Source organism: Mytilus edulis, chromosome 7 (assembly GCF_963676685.1).
Source record: "Mytilus edulis chromosome 7, xbMytEdul2.2, whole genome shotgun sequence".
In the NCBI taxonomy this organism is placed as follows: domain Eukaryota; kingdom Metazoa; phylum Mollusca; class Bivalvia; order Mytilida; family Mytilidae; genus Mytilus; species Mytilus edulis.
This window is the reverse complement of record NC_092350.1, coordinates 76,604,004-76,623,449: the sequence shown is the minus strand read 5'-3', so window position 1 is coordinate 76,623,449 and position 19,446 is coordinate 76,604,004. Positions and strand designations below refer to the sequence as shown.

Below are 19,446 nucleotides of genomic sequence, written 5' to 3'. Positions count from 1 at the left end.
TATATAGAACCTGTATGGATGCTATTAGTACAAGTGCTATAAGTACAACATGTAAACGCATACAAGACGTCAACAGGATGATCTCAGACGGAACACTCACAGAAGATGATCTCAAGTAAGGTGCTAATTATATTTGTAATTATATTTTAATTAAGATAGTTTGGGTTTAAACAAAAAATGAAATAATTTTTTCCTTACTTTGCTAAAATATTGTTAATATCAGGCTGTTTTTAGAAAACATAATAAAAGCTGCTAAGCTTGTGAAAAATTGACTTTTTTGTACAGACTTGTATAAAAGAGAAAAAACAACTATGATTCAATTATGTTTTATCAATAATTGTAGGCAACAAGTAAGACATTCCATCAGTGGAGATGCTGCAGAACTGTGCCACCTTAGTCTTGATGACCTTTGAAAAGCCACGATGCATTCCATTTACCATATTCATCATGGATCTTTTGTTTTCACCTTATTCTTGACTGTTGTTAGACCATAATGCATTCCATTTATCTTATTCAGTTTACAATATTGTAATGGTTTTGAAATTTGTCTTAATGAACTTTATAAGAATAATTTTCTTTTTGTCCTTGACCTTTAATTTTGTAACATGAAATAATCCTTGTATATTCTTTATGTCTGTTAAACTACTACATGCATACAGTTAATGTTTTCATCATTGTCTGGTTACTTATAGGAAAATGTAATGTATTATACAGATTACAAGTTATAGACGATTTGCATCTCAAAATTCATTAAAACATGATGATTGAATGATTAGAGAAGTCCCATTAATTTCATACAAATTAATTTTAGACTACTCTTTAATCTTATATGTTATTAGTTTCCCCCTTTCAATTTCCTTCTATGAACATACAAGATAAAAAAAATATATGTTTCTAAAATTTCTGTAAATAACTCTTACATATATGATAAAAATAGAAATAAGAAATTCAGAAAATTCTTGAAATTAATGAAATAATGTGTTTGATCTAGTGAAATGTTGAAGTGTTGATATGGTAAATGTTGAAGTGTTGCTATGGTAAATGTTGAAGTGTTGCTATGGTAAATGTTGAAGTGTTGATATGGTAAATCTTGAACCAGAAGGATCAAAACCAAATAAAGTTTTTATACTATTTGTATACCCATAAAGAAAATGGAATATATAGATTGTGTTACTTTAAAGATCTCTTTAAGTTAGTAGGAAAGCTAACTCTTTTAGCATTATAATAGAGAAATACTGCTGTGTAAAGATGTTGGCCCTCCTTAAAAATGGAAAAATTAAAAAAGATTTTGAAAAATTGAAAAATCTCCGTTCCTCTCGTATAATTTCTCCAGATCTTTTTTATTGAAAAAAATAATTGATTGAAATATGCTTAATACAGGCATTTTTCTGGGACCAAATTGAGACTAGTAACCAAAATTCATTGCAGGGTACAAATCAATCTTATAATTAGTATTCATTGAAATACATGTATTTGCATTTATAGTATATTTATGTACTTATTTTTACAGGAGATTTTAGTTGTAATCCAATAGATATTTATATTTTTACAAAGAGTTTTTATGTTTTTGTTAATATTTGTTAAGTTGTGTTTTTGTTTCAAAGTGTGTTTAACATATATGTACATGATTGTGTGTATTACTTATAGAATAGCTTATTTACTAACGTTTTCAGAAAATCCCAATGTAATATAACTTTATCATGTCTGAATTCATGAATGTCAAGTCTCTCAGTTTCTTTTAAAGACTGCTAATATGTTTTCATATATAAGGGGTAAATTTAGAAAATTAGAAAAAAAATCTTCTACTTTCCCTTCGGCCTTAACATCATAATGTTTTATTGTGATAATTATTTTTCCAACTTCTTTAATCTTTAAATATTGTTTAAAATCATAATTTAAGTTTGAAAAATGTATATGTTTATTTTTTCAAAAACAGATATGAAGTGTGTTTACAATTTATAACATGTACAACATAAGTGCTGTTGTTTTTGGTTGAATCTAGTTAAGGTATATTAATAACATTGACGAAGTACACATGGTTTTAGAGTAAGAGCTCAAACCTTGTGGCCTTAGAGTCATAACATGAACTGAACTGTTTATGATTACATTTCTTTAATATTCAGACATATTTTAAGCTAGCATTAAAATAACAAAGCTCAGTATGCCAGTCTAGAACAAAGCAGGGTATATTTTTGGTGCATCTGAAGAACCTCTCTAGATTTACCTTCATTAGGACCACTCAAAACCTCAAAAATTGAAAGCCAAGGATGTTTAAATACCTAAATACAAGAGGAGATTTTTGACCAATAATGCAGCCATAAATAATAACAATTCATAAAAGGTAAATTTTCATTCAAGGAATTTTGGAAACTTGAGAGTTTCTTGATAATTTCTTAATTTATCAACCAGGTAAATTTAAATCATGTCAGTAGCACAAACTACTCATGGTTGACAACTTGAATATCATTTAAAAGTTATTTTTATGCATTTGTATTGAAATAGTTGTCTGTTGAAATAAAGCCCTCACTAATCAGTCATCCATTATGTTTAACAAACTACAAGTTGGAGTGGCAGTTTAAATAGTTTTGCAACCATTATAGCTGTGCATGTTTTTGATGCATTTGAATATGATATTCAGTAAATTTATGTTTTATATGACATAAATTTTATTTTGAAAAATTATCAATGTGTAATTGAAAGAATAATATACAGCTCATTTTCAATTCAAAAAATTTATTTAAAAAACAAAATCTGTATTATTTTATAAACATTAATGGGAAAAGCAAACTCGATCAGTTTCAATTTCTTTTCTGAAAACTTTATTCTTTAAATTTCATATTTCTTTAATATTAAAATAACTTGGTTATCAATGATATATGTTTAAACAATTTTTACTTAATGAGAAACTTATATCATATTTAAGTGTGATTTAATCCATAATTCATTAAGTAGTAGTGTTATATCATAAAAATAGGCTTGTTTTCAATATAAAAGTTAAATACATCTTTGCTTAGTCTCAGATTATCATTAGCATTTTAATCAAATCCGTCCATTTTATTTTTTTATATATTCAGAAATTTTGTATTATATTGTGCTATTGTAAGGTTTGTCTCTTGTTTTGGAGGAGATAATTATTAAAATATCTTTAAAGATTGGTGATTTTTAGTTATTTTTTTTAAAAGGTCTTTTTGGTGAATGTGGATTCATTATAATTAGTTGGATATATCAATTTTCATTGATTTTGCCCCTTTAACAACAAATTGAAATGAATCACAAACAACAAATTTTATACCGATATGTATATTCTGATTTTGGCAAAACCCAGAAATCCAATATCTACAAAAGTACAATTTTTCCTCTGTCCACGAAAACTGGCATCCACAAAAATGAATGAATCCACAGTATTAAATGACTTGTCAAAATAGGAAATCAAGCAACATTTAAAATTAAAACAAGGAGTTGTGGTATTATTGGCAATGAGACAGCTATACACCAAAGTTTAATGAAGTGGATGTAAGTAGTACAGCCTTCAACAATGAGAAATGCCATTTTCTCAAGTTATTTTACTATGACCAATCAAAATGTTGTGTAAGATTGGCCATTTCATAAGCCTCTAATGATTGCAACTTCATTTCTTTCACAATATCCTATTTATTTGATACAATAAAAGCAATGATATTATATCTGTGATCAATGTATTTTCATTGGTTGCTGTAAAACTATTAGAAGTAACAAAAACATGTGCATATAGTGTCATGTGTACTATTGCTTTTCTGTTTGTCTTTTTCTTTATTAGCCATGGCGTTGTCATTTTATTATCGATTTATGAGTTTGACTGAATATGCGTTTTAGAAACCATCCATCTTTATCATAATCTTCTATTGTTTCACAATGGTTGTCAAGTTGATTTTGACAATATCTAATTATGCTGTTAAGAAGTTCTGGCTAATAAATGGTGTATGGGATGTATAATATATAAGTACAATCCATGTCTGGTCAGAATGAAGACTATAAACTGATGCCTCGTTTGATCAATGATGAAACTGGTAGGATAGTTGTTATAACATTTTCGGAAATTTAATAATGTTGGACTCGCAACAATAGATATTGCATTTTTACAACATTTATGTTTCAATATCGTTCTACAGATGACAATATGTCCAAAGCAATCAAATTGTCTATTGATTCTTTGCATATGACTGAAACGAAAATAGGATATGACGGTCTTCAAAAAGCTTTAAATTTTCTAGAATCAAGAAAGATTTCAAATAAGTTTTAGATGATTGAATTAAAAATGGTAAGTAGAATTACTTAAATGTTACAGCTAATTAAAGAGACATTTTGATTTTTAACGACAGTGTGTCTATCAGACATGCGAACATTGTGCTGGTGTCTGGTCCTGTGCCAGAGACAAAAACACACCGGTTATTGTGTGATTAACTGGACAGCAAGAACTTTTGGGAGGTAATTTGATATTCATTCCTTTTATGTACCAATAATGTTTTATTTTATATTAACAATTAATACTGGTACAGTGTTCTTAAACTCTGCAGTAAAACTGTAAATGAAATGCAGACTTTATTACTTTTATAAATTGTTACTTGGATGGAGAGTTGTCTCGTTGGCACTCATACCACAGTTTCCTATATCTATATATTGCCCATTTATAATATAAAGTGTATACACGAATTAAAACACGAATTTTTATATATTATTTATGCCAGATAAATATCATGACGAGTTTGCAGTATCATTTGAAGTACATAGAATCTACTTATTTCTATAGAAATCAATAATTTCTCGTTAAGTGATTCCTCGCTATATGAAGAGGCAGGTAGAATTAGTTCCTTTGTGTGTGGATATTGGTAATAATAAAGGAGTAGGTCCGGTAAGGGCCGATTTTGGCCTTAAATTTCGGGTTCATCTAACGAAAGTTTTTGGACACTTTTGAAACACTTAAGTGTCTATTTCAATTGATTCGATTAGTTTATGTGAAAGATTTTAACTGATTTAGTCATTAAAAACGCTCTGATTCAAGCTTAAATATGAAAAATCTATCAAATATGCCAAAAAACGTCACTTTTTAGATGGTTTTTGTCACAAATGAATGTGGCCGCATCCGTGTTCATCCTCAACCTTTATATATGTTTTGTATTATCATCAAATAATTACATTAGATGTATGTTTCATTATAATATTTTATTCTCATTGGCTAACTGTACATCACGTGTTATTCCGTAAGCAGTTGCATTGCTCAATACAACTTTTCACTCATGATAACACGTGCTCCAACAATAAAGTGCACAGGTGAATTAAATTATAAAATATATAAAATTTGTGTTTTCATGATCATAGCTAAAAAATGTAATTATAAGTATTGAATACTTCTTTTTATACGACCGCAAAAATTTTAATTTTTTCGTCGTATATTGCTTTCACGTTGGCGTCGTCGTCTGCGTCGTCGTCGTCGTCGTCGTCGTCCGAATACTTTTAGTTTTCGCACTCTAACTTTAGTAAAAGTGAATAGAAATCAATTAAATTTTAACACAAGGTTTATGACCACAAAAGGAAGGTTGGGATTGATTTTGGGAGTTTTTGTCCCAACATTTTAGGAATTAGGGGCCAAAAAGGGCCCAAATAAGCATTTTCTTGGTTTTCGCACTATAACTTTAGTAAAAGTGAATAGAAATCTATGAAATTTTGACACAAGGTTTATGACCACAAAAGGAAGGTTGGGATTGATTTTGGGAGTTTTGGTTCCAACAGTTTAGGAATTAAGGGCCAAAAAAGGGCCCAAATAAGCATTATTCTTGGTTTTTGCACCATAACTTTAGTATAAGTAAATAGAAATCTATGAAATTTAAACACAAGGTTTATGACCATAAAAGGAAGGTTGGGTTTGATTTTGGGAGTTTTGGTCCTAACAGTTTAGGAATAAGGGGCCCAAAGGGTCCAAAATTGAACTTTGTGTGATTTCATCAAAAATTGAATAATTGGGGTTCTTTGATATGCCGAATCTAACTATGTATGTAGATTCTTAATTTTTGGTCCCGTTTTCAAATTGGTCTACATTAAGGTCCAAAGGGTCCAAAATTAAACTTAGTTTGATTTTAACAAAAATTAAATTAAATTGGGGTTCTTTGATATGCTGAATCTAAAAATGTACTTAGATTTTTAATTATTGGCCTAGTTTTCAAGTTAGTCCAAATTGGGGTCCAAAATTAAACTTTGTTTGTTTTCATCAAAAATTGAATAATTGGGGTTCTTTGATATGCCAAATCTAACTGTGTATGTAGATTCTTAATTTTTGGTCCAGTTTTCAAATTGGTCTACATTAAGGTCCAAAGGGTCCAAAATTAAACTAAGTTTGATTTTAACAAAAATTAAATTCTTGGGCTTATTTGATATGCTTTATCTAAATATGTACTTTGATTTTTTATTATGGGCCCAGTTTTCAAGTTGGTCCAAATCAGGATTCCATATCAAGTATTGTGCAATAGCAAGAAATTTTCATTTGCACAGTATTGCACAATAGCAAGAAATATCTAATTGCACAATATTGTGCAATAGCAATTAATTTTCAATTGGAGTTATCTTTCTTTGTATAGAATAGTAGTTGATAATATATGTTGGAAATTTGCCAGACATGACTATGATGTCATTTTCTATTTTTATTTGCCAATAACTTTATGTAAATAACTTCATTGGAAATTTGCCAATATAAAATGTTGCTGATGAAGCTTTTTTTCCTTATCTTATCTAAAATGTTTTTAGATAATGTATGTTGGACATTTGCCAGACATGACTATGATGTCATTTTCTATTTTTATTTGCCAATAACTTTATGTAAATAACTTCATTGGAAATTTGCCAATATAAAATGTTGCTGATGAAGTTTTTTTTATTGTTTTATACAATAAACAATGTAAATTCACTTTTACTACCAACCAATCTTTACCATTCAGTGATAACAAACACTTTATTTTACATTTTAATATTTTATGATGTATTTCAAAGAGTAGTTATTGTTGCAAACTCCATTAGAAATTTGAATTAATATCAGTTTTGGATAAAGGGAAGCGGGGATGTGAAAAAAAGGGGGGGTTAAATTTTTCTCATTTCAGATTTCATAAATAAAAAGAAAATTTCTTCAAACATTTTTTTGAGAGGATTAATATTCAACAGCATAGTGAATTGCTCAAAGGCAAAAAAAAAAACGTTTAAGTTCATTAGACCACATTCATTCTGTGTCAGAAACCTATGCTGTGTCAACTATTTAATTTTAGATTTAAAAAGTTTGAAGAAGAAATCTTTAATTGATTTGTAAAATCTTGACATTTGTTTTGTGTAAAAAAAACCCATGTAATGTCAAAAATTTGATCACAATCCAAATTCAGAGCTGTATCACGCTTGAATGTTTTGTCCATACTTGCCCCAACTGTTCAGGGTTCGACCTCTGCGGTCGTATAAAGCTGCGCCCTGCGGAGCACCTGGTTGTAACTTTATAGGGTTGTAAAAGCGTTGACCGTGCGTACATATTTAGAATGAAGCGCTTCCGCGCTTCATACAAAATGTACTTCGGTCAACGCTTTTACACCCCAATAAATTTACAAAAAGAAGCATTCAATTCTTAAATACAACTTACATTTCAATATTATGAATGAACACGAATGCGGCCACTTTCATTTTAGACGGAAACCGTCTAAAAATTGACCAAAATGCTAAAATTTTGAAGATTTCAGTAATTTAGCATGACTTAATGATGCTAGAACGCGATATTTGTGAATTGTATCGTCAAAAACAGCTCATATTTATGTAGCAAAAGCATTTTACTTTTCAAAATATAGCTTAAAGATTACATTTTCACAATTTTCTAAAACTGCTATATTTTGGGGCTAAAAAGGGGTCTTAGTGAACCTACTCCTTTGTCTATTATTTACCCCAAAAAAGAGAGGCTCATGTGTAGATGAAGTGCATCAAGGAATTGTATATTTAGACCAAATATTTTCTGAAATCCGTATTAAACTGAGACTACTATAACACAGTAATAGTTATAGTAGTCTCAGTATTAAAGCACAATACACTTGTATTTATAAATCGTAGTTCATTTATTTCCAGTATTTTGGTTATTATTAAGTAATTTTGCCCATATTTCCGTGCGGTCAAAAGTAGAATTGATAAATGAATTAAAGCCGTCATACAGTACATGTACTCAGGAAATGCACTTTTTTGAGGTTCAGTGCCTTTCATGTTAAGAAATTTAAAGAAGTAAGGTTGTTTGGACAAGTGTTCAGATTTGTTATTTTGTTAAACAATTTGTAATTGGTCATAAAAAGTTATCACAGTTTAATCATTATTTCCATACAAGATAACATGGTTTTAATCAACATTTTCATTTGTATTTACAATAGAACGATTATTTCATGCACCATGAATTTTCAATCATTTGTAAATTTTAAATAATACAGAATGAACAAAATCACAGCCGTGTCCGAAACACAATAAAACACTAACAATATTTTGTTTATTTTATTTGTTTGTGAAAATATTTAAATAGTTTATATACGTTTTTAAAAACAGATTATCTTGAATTAATATATAATCTATAGAGGAACACGTTCGAATCTGAACAGGTAAGGAAATGTTCTTATAAAATTGTACCAATACAAATTGTTACGACCAACCAAAGGAGTGTACAGTGATGGGTGTTGTTTCCTCCTCACAAATGCTCGCTATTGTACTGAATATATTTGAAATATTTGTCACTTGAATTTGGGCAAAATCCACTCTGGAATAATTATTTGTTTTCCTTTTTACACTGTGTATAATCAAGTAAAGAAAGAAGCTCAAATATCGTTGTGTGTTCTTTTATCTTTCTATCAGAAATGTTACTGTCACTGAACTCACTTTACATTTTACTCCAACGTGCATAACGTGTATAACAGAGTTTCGTTGTTCCCCAAAGTGTAAATCATCTTCCGATTTACCTTAACGAACACATATTTATGTTTTTTCATCCTCTTCTCACTAAAAAAGAAAGAAAAAGAAGAAAGAAAAATATGAACTTAAAGAAAAAAAACCGGTAAAATAATCCTATAATTCACTACTGGTAAATAGGATGTCTCCAAACGTTAGTAGACTTTTGAATATGCATGTATTTTATGGTTAAAAATTGACGAACTTATTTATTATTTATACTTACATATGAAACACCTGTATACAAGTTTATCCTAATATGGATAAGCCATTTTAAGTCGGTTAAGGTTACTTAAGTTTATCCTTAAAAATCATTTAAAATAATTGCCATTCGATTATTCAATAAAGTTTTAAAACTATGAGGTGCTTTTTGCATTTAAATTCGTTAACAATGAGTATATCAGTATTTTAATATAACACAGTGTTAAGAATAATTCAAGGCTAGACTTACATTATATCGTATGGTGTGTTATACACAAAGAAATATTACATTTTGAAATTGTATGAATATGTTTGCTTTACGAAATCTTATTGTTTGATTTAAAAAATCTACAACGTACACCATTTATCAGATGTTATATTTTTTATTTAGAAGAATCTCGAGAATTTGTGATTTAACAATTTTGAAAATACTGTATTAAAAGGATGGATTTGACTTTGGAAAAAGAAGGTACTTGGTACGAACCGTTAAAAGACGAAAATGAAATACGGACGCCAAGATATAAACAAAACAATTCACCGCGTATTATTGTCTACAACGGCAGTGGTCCTCACATTCATTCAAGAGCATCGCCAGCGTCATCACACAATAGTGTAAACAAATCAACAGTTCGACATAATGGCATAATGTCGCATTCAACACCTCGTCACAGTGCTCCATCTACGATCAGATCCCGTCACAGCAATCATATGTCATCGAAACAGCTATTACGTCATAATTCATCTGTCAGAAGTGAGAAGTTGTTAGGTGCTAATCATTGGCGACCGTCAACTTTTGAAAATATCAGAGAGGAATGTCTGAAAAGGTGAGTATTACTAAATAAACATGTTTCGCTGCATTTTTGTGAAAGGTCATATTTGTTTTGTTTGCAATTGGTAATGAACATGAGATGACGATTTTGATAGCAGTTTATATACCGGATTGGTCAAGTTTTTGCTGATCTTTGATTATGTGGTAAAGACTTATTGTCCCTTTGAATGCAAAATAAATTACATAGCCATCACATTCAGTTGCTATTTTTACAAAAAGTTTGGTTCTTTAAGCAAAAATAAACCTTTATGCTTAGCGCTAGTCTTTACTTTAAAACACGATAGGGTAACATCGTTTTATATTGCTTAGTATAACAAAAAGTACAAGTTTGAAACATTAATTTATGGTCTAGTTTGAACAATTAGTATGTGTGTGCTTCATTGTGATTTCGTAGCGTAAGACAGAAGTATCTCTATTATTAAAAGCACGCATTATTCTTTAATAAAACTTTTGATATGTTTTGATTTTATTTTACATTTTTGATTTGCATATATATAACAAATCACAATAATTAAATTCCTACAGCGGCATATTGTACGAAGATCCTGTGTTTCCAGCTCAAGACAGATCGTTGTACAGACATCTAAGGCCGTATAAAAACATCAAGTGGAAAAGACCACACGTAAGTTCGATTATTTCTACAAGTGACAAAGTCACACGAAACTTTGATGCTGCAGGAGTTTCGTAGTATTTTCTTCTTAAAATAAAAATGGATTAATAGTGCGCCTGGGAAGAACATTTATATGATGCACCAGGCAATTTTATTTCCAGTTGTCAAAAACGTTAAATTTTTACAATATATTTTCCTCTCAATGCACACATATGCCGTTTTTGCGTCTCCTTTTTAATGTTGCTTTATCCAGTTTTTTTGTTCGATAATTTTAGTTTTAGATAAACCATGAGTGACAAAATGTATAATCTACCAATAAATGAGGGCCTTGAGTATATTATATATACAGGTCGTTGATTCTTAACGACCGGACCAACTCAAGTACTTCAACAATTGGTGTTGTCTACTTTTGCGATTCACACAACATTAGAAGGAAAGAGCAATGGCTGAGCATCTTTCAAACACATAACTACAAGGATAACAGCGCACATAAGAATGAAATGTATCAAACTCTGATTACAGGAAATAGTACAGAAGCCTACATTTGTTATTAAAGATGTCTGCAATATGGATATTGAACCTGGAAAGCTGGGTAAGCTAGGAATAATACATTTTTTTTCGCAACAAGAAACCATTGGCAAACCTATCTATTGTTACTTGTTTCCCTTTACCGTATGTAATTTTCTTTTACAATTATTATTTTCAGAAAAGAAGTCTGATTTAAATATGTTAAAACTGCTAACACGGTGTTGAATTATATTTCAGTTATTGTTGTTAAGTTTGCAATGCTTAATCAATGATATGGTAAGTGTATGGTGCAAACTTGATGTCATATATTATAACACATGTTAAACATGTCTGTCGTTATACACATGATATAGTATATTTGTTTTTAGGAGGATTGGTTTCGACAAAAAGCTTAAAAGTTTTTATTTTATTTATAAAGCATTTTTTTCTTGAAGTTAAATTTTGTAGTCCTTGCATGTTCTTGTACAATTAAGTCCTTGTATCTTTCTTTTTTATTGACTGTCATGTATATGCCTACTCTTGATTGAAAGCCCACACACATGATCGAGTCTTTTTAATTTGCCAGGTGACTGCTGTTTGGTATCAGCGTTTACATGTCTTGCAATGGCACCAAAGTTACTGCAAAAATGTATTCCGTCTGGACAGGACTTCCACGACAACTATGCTGGCATATTTCACTTCCGTTTTTGGAGATATGGTGAATGGATTGATGTTGTTGTTGATGATAGACTACCTACAATTGATGGTATGATAAATTTTATACAGATTCAGTCAATACGTTAACAACCACAGGAAATGAAATATTACCATGGTGATATCAAAGCTGGGTTTTTTTTGGTATTAAGTTTTCCATTCTTTATCTGAAAATGAGTTTAAGTCTTATTTTGACATCTAAATAGTTGTTCAGCTGAATATGGAAATTTACATTTAAACTAAACCGAGTTGATTAGCGTAGGACAAAAAATGCAGATATAACTACATGTATAGGTTCTGTAACAATGTATGATTTGGTTAACTTTGAACAAGCAACGCTAGAAGTGTATACTAGTACTTTTTATCCGTTTGTATATCAATGCCTTAATATATGATTGTGTATATACCATTTGAAGCTTGATTTGCTCACAACCTTCTTTGTAGGTCATATACTGTATATGAGAAGTTCAGATCCCACAGAATTCTGGCCAGCTCTGTTTGAGAAAGCTTATGCAAAGTAAGTTGCATGAACTATTATTTGTTTAAATTGACATGTTTTAAGGATCTTGTACTCATTAACCTTGAAAGCTGATTAATATAGAAAATTTTAATTACTTTTATTTTTGACATTTATTGGTATTTTGCACGAGAAACAAAGAGATGTACCAAAATTGTATCTTGCAAATTTTAAAGAAAAGCGGCGAATTTAAAACTTACAGGTGCCAACTGCTATGATGCTATTTATCACATTTTCCAAGTTTTAGATACGTTGTGTATTCAATTTGTCCGATAAATTTACTTTGGGCATGGATATCGACAAAATAGCAGCGTCAACATTTATGAAAATCATGCATGATTTACCTTAAAAGTGTGTTTACACAGCTAAATTTCATGCTTTTTCTCTTCCTTTCATTTCTTGGTTCAGGGGCGGATCCAGCCATTTTAAAAAGGGGGGATCCTAACCCAGGACAAAAAAAGGGGGGGGGGGGGTTCCAACTATATGTCCCCATTCAAATACATTGATCGTCTAAAAAGGGGGCTTCTAACCCCCGGACCTCCCTCCTGGATCCGCCACTATGGTTAATAATTTTTCAAATTATGGAACAAATAAAAGTAATTCTATTCCATCTTAATATATGATTTATTTTTGTCGAATTAGAAATGAAAACTTAATCCTAACTCCATATGGGGTTTTAACAGGTTATATGGTTCATACGAGGATATTCATGGCGGAAGAATAAAATGGTCACTTCAGGATCTTACAGGAGGGATAGCTCATTCTCACAGTACTACAGAAAGTATTAGGCATTTACTGACAGTTATAGATATAGCAATGTCTCAGGCATCGCTGATTGGTGCTTACATATCTGTAAGTTAAAATGTATTTATGTTTTATCTGGAATTGTGGTGTTTTACAGATGCAAAAACGTAAAGAAAATTGTAAGCCGCGAGAATATAAGAACATAAGATCCGCAATCAGTTACTTTAACTTCAATATTTTAAGTTTTGCCTCCATATATGAAATAAGGAGATGTGGTATGTGAAAATGAGATAACTATCAACCAAATTTCAAATGAAGGGGATATAAGTAACCTTACGGCCTTGTACTGTGCAAAAACCCATACCGTATAGTCTGTTAGGAAAGGTCTCGACATAAAAAAAAATGAGACAATTCAAAAGAGGAATCTAACGGCAAAATGTATAACACAACAATGTACGAAAAACAAATATGACAGACATGAGCCAACGTCAACTACTGGACAATGGTTTGCAGAAGTATCATGTTTTGAAAGATTACCGATAAAGTTACATTACGATTTCCGTTTCACTGATACGTATTATGACAAAGAACAACAATTTTTGACATTTCTATTTGCTTCCTGTATTTATGCATTGTTTTGATGGTCATCTGTCTTATTTGTTGTGTGATATTATATTGATGATTTTTCTTCACTCCAGACGTCAATTACAAACAACCAGCCAGGCGTTCTCAGCAATGGACTTAAGACAGGTCACACATACAGAATATCCGGTTATGCAGAGGTATGGTAAAACCTTTTGCATATTTAAGCAAAAAAAATATATGTTTAAACTATGGCAAAACCAGTCTTTTTTTGTGTACACCAGTGCTTTTTAAGTCGCTATTGGTTTACTTGAAACAGATTTATTAATTTTCAAATAGAAATAATGATTGAGACGACTTAGTTTTGGTGTATAGAAGAATTTTTCCTAAAATGTAATAGATGATGTCAACTCCAGTGTCCTAGAGAAGGCTAGGTATTTCCTGCTCTCACTTATTGCAACTATTTTGATATTTAAATATAGAGATAATTAGTCAATTAGTAAAAGTGTAATACCTATTACTATTTTTAGATTCCAGTGACAGGAGGGACAGTCATTTTACTAAGAATGAGAAACCCATGGCACAGTGTATACTGGAATGGAGCATGGAGTCGAAGGTAGAATACTGTATTTTATTGTTGTTGCCTGTGTTACATTAGCCTGTATGAACGAGTGATATACTATACAAAGATGTACAAAATGACATTATTTTAGCTATATATTTCTAGGAATATAATTGATTGACAACAACCACGTGGAGACCGTGTATATTTCATATGGCGTTAGTACGCGTTGTTTATTTCAATGCACGTTTATTTTAGTGTTACGTCCCTTTGTTAAAACAACATGGTGTTCAGGAAACTAATGAAAGGTTTCAACAGACGAAGGATTGATAACGAACGATTGAAATAAATTCATAAAACACAGTCGAAGCTATCAAGCTGTTATTGTTGGAGTTTGTTTTTGTATAGACAAATGGAAGTAGGTACTCAATACTCAGTATTGAAGATTTGATCACTTTGGTAGGCCACTAGTCTAAATACCACATAATAAGACAGTCGGTAAGATGAATTCGTTACACAGTGTGCTAGTGACCTAATACGGTTAATGTGGGTTCAGAAAATTCCATATGGTAATTCGATTTAACCCTTTGGTACCGCTGCTCTTTCGTTTTGAGAAAAACTATGTCGATTAAATACTTTAATTCAACCTTTTTTAAAACAGATGACACACAATTATCAAAACTAAATTCACTGAATACTGATAAAACACCATTTGCTTGCATATTGGGTAACCACATTTATCAAGTCTGCAACACGGAAGTCATTTCAAATACCAAGAAGTGCTTCATTTTGAGAAGCAACAAACTAAAGTTAATAAGCATTAAATACAAAATCACCGAGTTGTTAAAGTAAAAACGTTGCGTTTTGGGATTTAAAAAAAATATTGGTTACTATAATACTTTGGTGGATTTGCATCAGACCAGTTCTTAATTGTTTTAAGTCGTTGAAGCTATCATTTATTCATTGTTGATTGCCCAACCCCCGGTGCCAAATGTTTGATGCATATTCAGTACCCCATACACATGTATGTGGTCCTGAATATACTTAAATAAAAATATCATTCGATAATATTTCAATTCATTCATAAATGTTTTTATTAAGGTCTCCTCATTGGAATGTTTTGAAAGACAGTACAAAAGAAAAGATGAATATCGACAAACTGTTGGATGGAGAATTCTGGTAGGATATTGTGACAAGTGCAACTTGAATTAATTAACAAAAGAGAAGTTTTCAGTTAATCATTTGAATGAGTATCAACATAATTATCGAAGGCTCTGAACTGAATCACTATTGAAACTGTGGCGATCAGAAATCATTCCTGCACCAAATATATCAAATAAATTATTTTTGAACGGTTATTATTTACTTTGTTGATGACATTTTAAATTTTATGATTCCCTTTCCCTCATATGATAACCAGAGCACAACAAAAATATTAAGTACAAATATAACCCGTTAGGTCTGAATTATACCTCGTAGTCCGTCCGATTCTTCTTCTCAAACTTAAGAAAAGGAGAAAATCATACCATTTTCAAAAAGTAAAATCACAAAAGTACTGAACTCCGAGGAAACTTCAAATCAGAAAGTCCCTAATCAAACGGCAAAATCAAAAGCTCAAACACATCAAACGAATGGATAACAACTAAAATATTCTTCATATCAACAAGCAGAAACATATGTCTACAAATCTTAAATCAATGTTAGAACATTCAATTTATCATTAGACATGCTACTTTTTTGCTAGTTATCTCTAACACTTTAACTAAATTCTCAAACATAATTAATCTACATAACATTTTCTATTTAAATGCATATTGAAATATTCTCTTAGAATGTTCATTCAAAAGTCATACTTGTTTGTTAGTTCGTTCATCCTGTACGATTTTGTATTTATTTAGTTTTTTATTTGACTGTATCATTTTAATATTCATTTTTGATTTATGAAATTTTGTTGAAAATTTTGACTTTAGGATATCATTTATTGATTTCAAAAACATCTTTACGGAAATTGAAATATGCCACCTTGGTCCAGAGAGCTGGAAAATGGAACAAAGTATACAACATCGTGGTGTGTGGTTGGCGTCTGTGGCACATAGGCAATGGAGACGTGGAATAAATGCAGGCGGGTGTGTTAAACCAAGTAAGAAGATACAAAACATTCAAAATGACACGTTTCATATTTATATCTATTTCGAGATGTCTGTATTTGAACGTTTTAACTTGAAGACTATCCATGTGGAAAGTTAGGATTCATTGCAAAGACCCAAGATATCAGAGCATTGATAATGAGATTAATCAGCATCTTGTGCAACAAAATTGTTACTGTAATGTTAATACGGAATTGTGTCATAATTCACATGTAATTCAATATGCGAAACTGTATCACAGTTGAAGGTATTATGATGAGTGCAACGTTGTGAAGTAGAATTAAAAAACGATATATGAATAGTGAAAAGACGAGAAATGCCGGTAACATCATGACAAACAGAAAGAAAGCAAAACGAAAAAATGAATCATGAATGCATAACACAGTCCAAAACGCATAAGACAGTTCGCATATTATACCACCATCAAAACGGATGTTGCTTCTGCGGAAGGTTAAGCAGAACATACCATAATGGTTTTCTCCACCTGGTGGTTTTTGATAAGTAAATCCTATCAAAAATTGGATTTAGTTTAAGCAATAATAAAAAAAACAAGGATTTTGAATTCGGAAAACGGATCATGCACATTGTCACCTTTGACAGAGAGATTCCTTATTTTCGATTGTTAATATTTTGAATACATTGGCAACCTTCAAAACACCAATCCAATATTATGATATAAAAAAGAATTTTGTTTTTATAGAAAACTTAAAACCTTGAATATTTGTCTAATAGAACCCCATATCCTTTTCGCTACATGATAAATACAATCCATGTCATTTCTTTTTTACTAACAATCCTTTTTAAGTAGAACATTTAGTGTTCAAGCATTGTGTACCAATTCTTGTGTACAATTATCTCATCATCAATTATATCATAGAAACTATGGTTAACGAACAATTATTACATAACTCGGTAACAATTTGAATAAAAAATAATAATATGTTTCAAGGTGTGATGTGCAACAACAGTCAGTTTTGTTTGGAATTAGACAAACCAAATACCGTTATTATTTCCTTAATGCAGAAATATAAGACGACTGATGACCAAAGACGCTTCCTACCCTGTAGTTGTCTTATCTATAAGGTAAATACACTTATGTGCAGCATAGGTGACTTTATGGTACAATGAAAGACTAAATTTGAATTGTTTCAGTCTTGTGTTATCATGTTTTGTAAATTTTAGAAATATGTAGAAAAATTTACGGATGGTACATATGTGATTATCTAACCTGAAACTCTTTGGAATTTTGCAATTGATAAGGGGGCGCTGCTTTAAGCACATGTTTTAATTTCCAGCCTCTTTTCCAAATAGCTGCCAAAGGAAGAACACACAGAAATTTGGTGACATTCAATTTTCATAAAATATTTTAATCCCCTCCCCCTCCCCCTTCTTCCACCTTGAAAAGAGGTTTGTTAATTGTTGAATTAAATGAAGACAAAAAGAGCGGTATCTGCTCCCAAAAGTTGAAATGTTACACTATTATTAACAAATTTATAGTCATGGGGAGATAACTCTAAATTGATTGACTTTTCAAAAAAATCAATTTCAATAAATGATGACATTTGTCTTTTCATTTATTACATAATATGCTCATTGGTTCAGACTGTAAGGTCTAATGATAGTAGTGTATATTTAAATTCATAATTGGTACTTATAATTGTAGTGTATGCAATTTTTATACATGTATCTTTTGATATGATTGATTTTGAAACATAAACTGTCACATCTGTGGCCTGCATCATCATAATGTGTGTTAGTTGTTATTTTGACTTTAGCGGACCATAAATGAATATTATTGTTAATATCCATTGACAAAATTTAAAGTTTCATTTAATAAGTTTTTTTTTATTTTTGTACGTTTTTTTGTTTGTTTTTTATTTTGTTGTCTTGGTTTAACATACTATTGTATTGCATTCTATGTAAGAATGAATGCATATTTAGTCATAAATGGACATGTTCGACCATGAAACGAAATAACAAATCATACATACAATATAAGGCGTATTAATTAGAATGGCAAACGTGCGATTTGTTGACATAATAATATGTGGTGCACAAAAAAAATTGATAGATTAAGCATCTCCAGTTATGGATGCACCATACACCATACGTAATCCCACTTGCCAAAGTAGGAAATGTAATCGGTGAATTGATCAATCAGACACCTACACGACACATATACATCGGATACAATATAGATAGCATGATAAAGCTTTTCCATAGTATCCATGATACCTACACAAAAAATCGTACTGTAAGTAAGTAAATTTTTATTATAGTGACATGTGAAATAACAGTTTAACAAAATACATATTTATTATATGAACAATAAAATACACCCGACCCATTGGGTCTATAAGTCACTTTCAAATCATAAAACGTATTTCTTTGATCACGGATTTCAAACAAAATAATGAAAAAAAGAATAATTTAATTCAAAATAACTAATTCACAATGAAGAATTGACTTAGTAAATGTCCAGTTGAATTACTAATAAATTAACGTATACTTAAAATGCCTGTAAAGTCGACAAAGAAAAATCCTTTTACAATATTGCCATAAAAAGTAATGAAATCCGATAAAATTCAAAACGGAAAGTCTCTAATCAAATGACGAAATCAAAAGCTCAAACAAAGCTCAAACAAATTTCAATCGAACAAATGTTAAATCCCTGACTTTGTACAGGCTTTTGATTATGTTGAAAATAGTGGTTTGAACCTGGTGTTACAGCAAGATTAACTTCTCACTTGTATGGCAGTCTCATGATTTATTAACATTCTTCATCATTCTAAATATAAAAAAAACACACATACTTGACCAAACATGCATTCAGTTAATGTCATTTTTAACATGTTTTCCCCTCTAAAATCTCTATCTAGCAAACTGCACATTAGTCTCATACATGAGTAATAATTAAGTAATTCTACAGATACCTGTTTAGATATAAGCATAACACACCAAACTAAAAGCAATTTTATTCCCTTTAAAGCCGCACTTGTTTGTGTTAGTGTGATTCGCATGTATTTGGTTTACTTTTGGTCAGGAAAATGATCACAA

The 19,446-nt window shown here is 30.6% G+C and overlaps 1 protein-coding gene across 1 annotated transcript in view; it reads left to right on the top strand.

Annotated features, from left to right (window-relative positions):
* Positions 1–19,446, top strand: part of LOC139483436 (calpain-9-like) — a 63,995-nt gene that overhangs the window by 32,317 nt on the left and 12,232 nt on the right. The window contains exons 17-29 of the mRNA XM_071267458.1: positions 8–115; positions 344–409; positions 9,606–10,001; positions 10,532–10,628; positions 11,139–11,208; positions 11,710–11,889; positions 12,282–12,354; positions 13,038–13,206; positions 13,797–13,880; positions 14,211–14,296; positions 15,344–15,421; positions 16,213–16,382; positions 17,339–17,472. Coding sequence (XP_071123559.1) covers positions 8–115; positions 344–409; positions 9,606–10,001; positions 10,532–10,628; positions 11,139–11,208; positions 11,710–11,889; positions 12,282–12,354; positions 13,038–13,206; positions 13,797–13,880; positions 14,211–14,296; positions 15,344–15,421; positions 16,213–16,382; positions 17,339–17,472 — 1,711 coding nt within the window. The remainder of the gene's footprint in view (positions 1–7; positions 116–343; positions 410–9,605; positions 10,002–10,531; positions 10,629–11,138; positions 11,209–11,709; positions 11,890–12,281; positions 12,355–13,037; positions 13,207–13,796; positions 13,881–14,210; positions 14,297–15,343; positions 15,422–16,212; positions 16,383–17,338; positions 17,473–19,446) is intronic.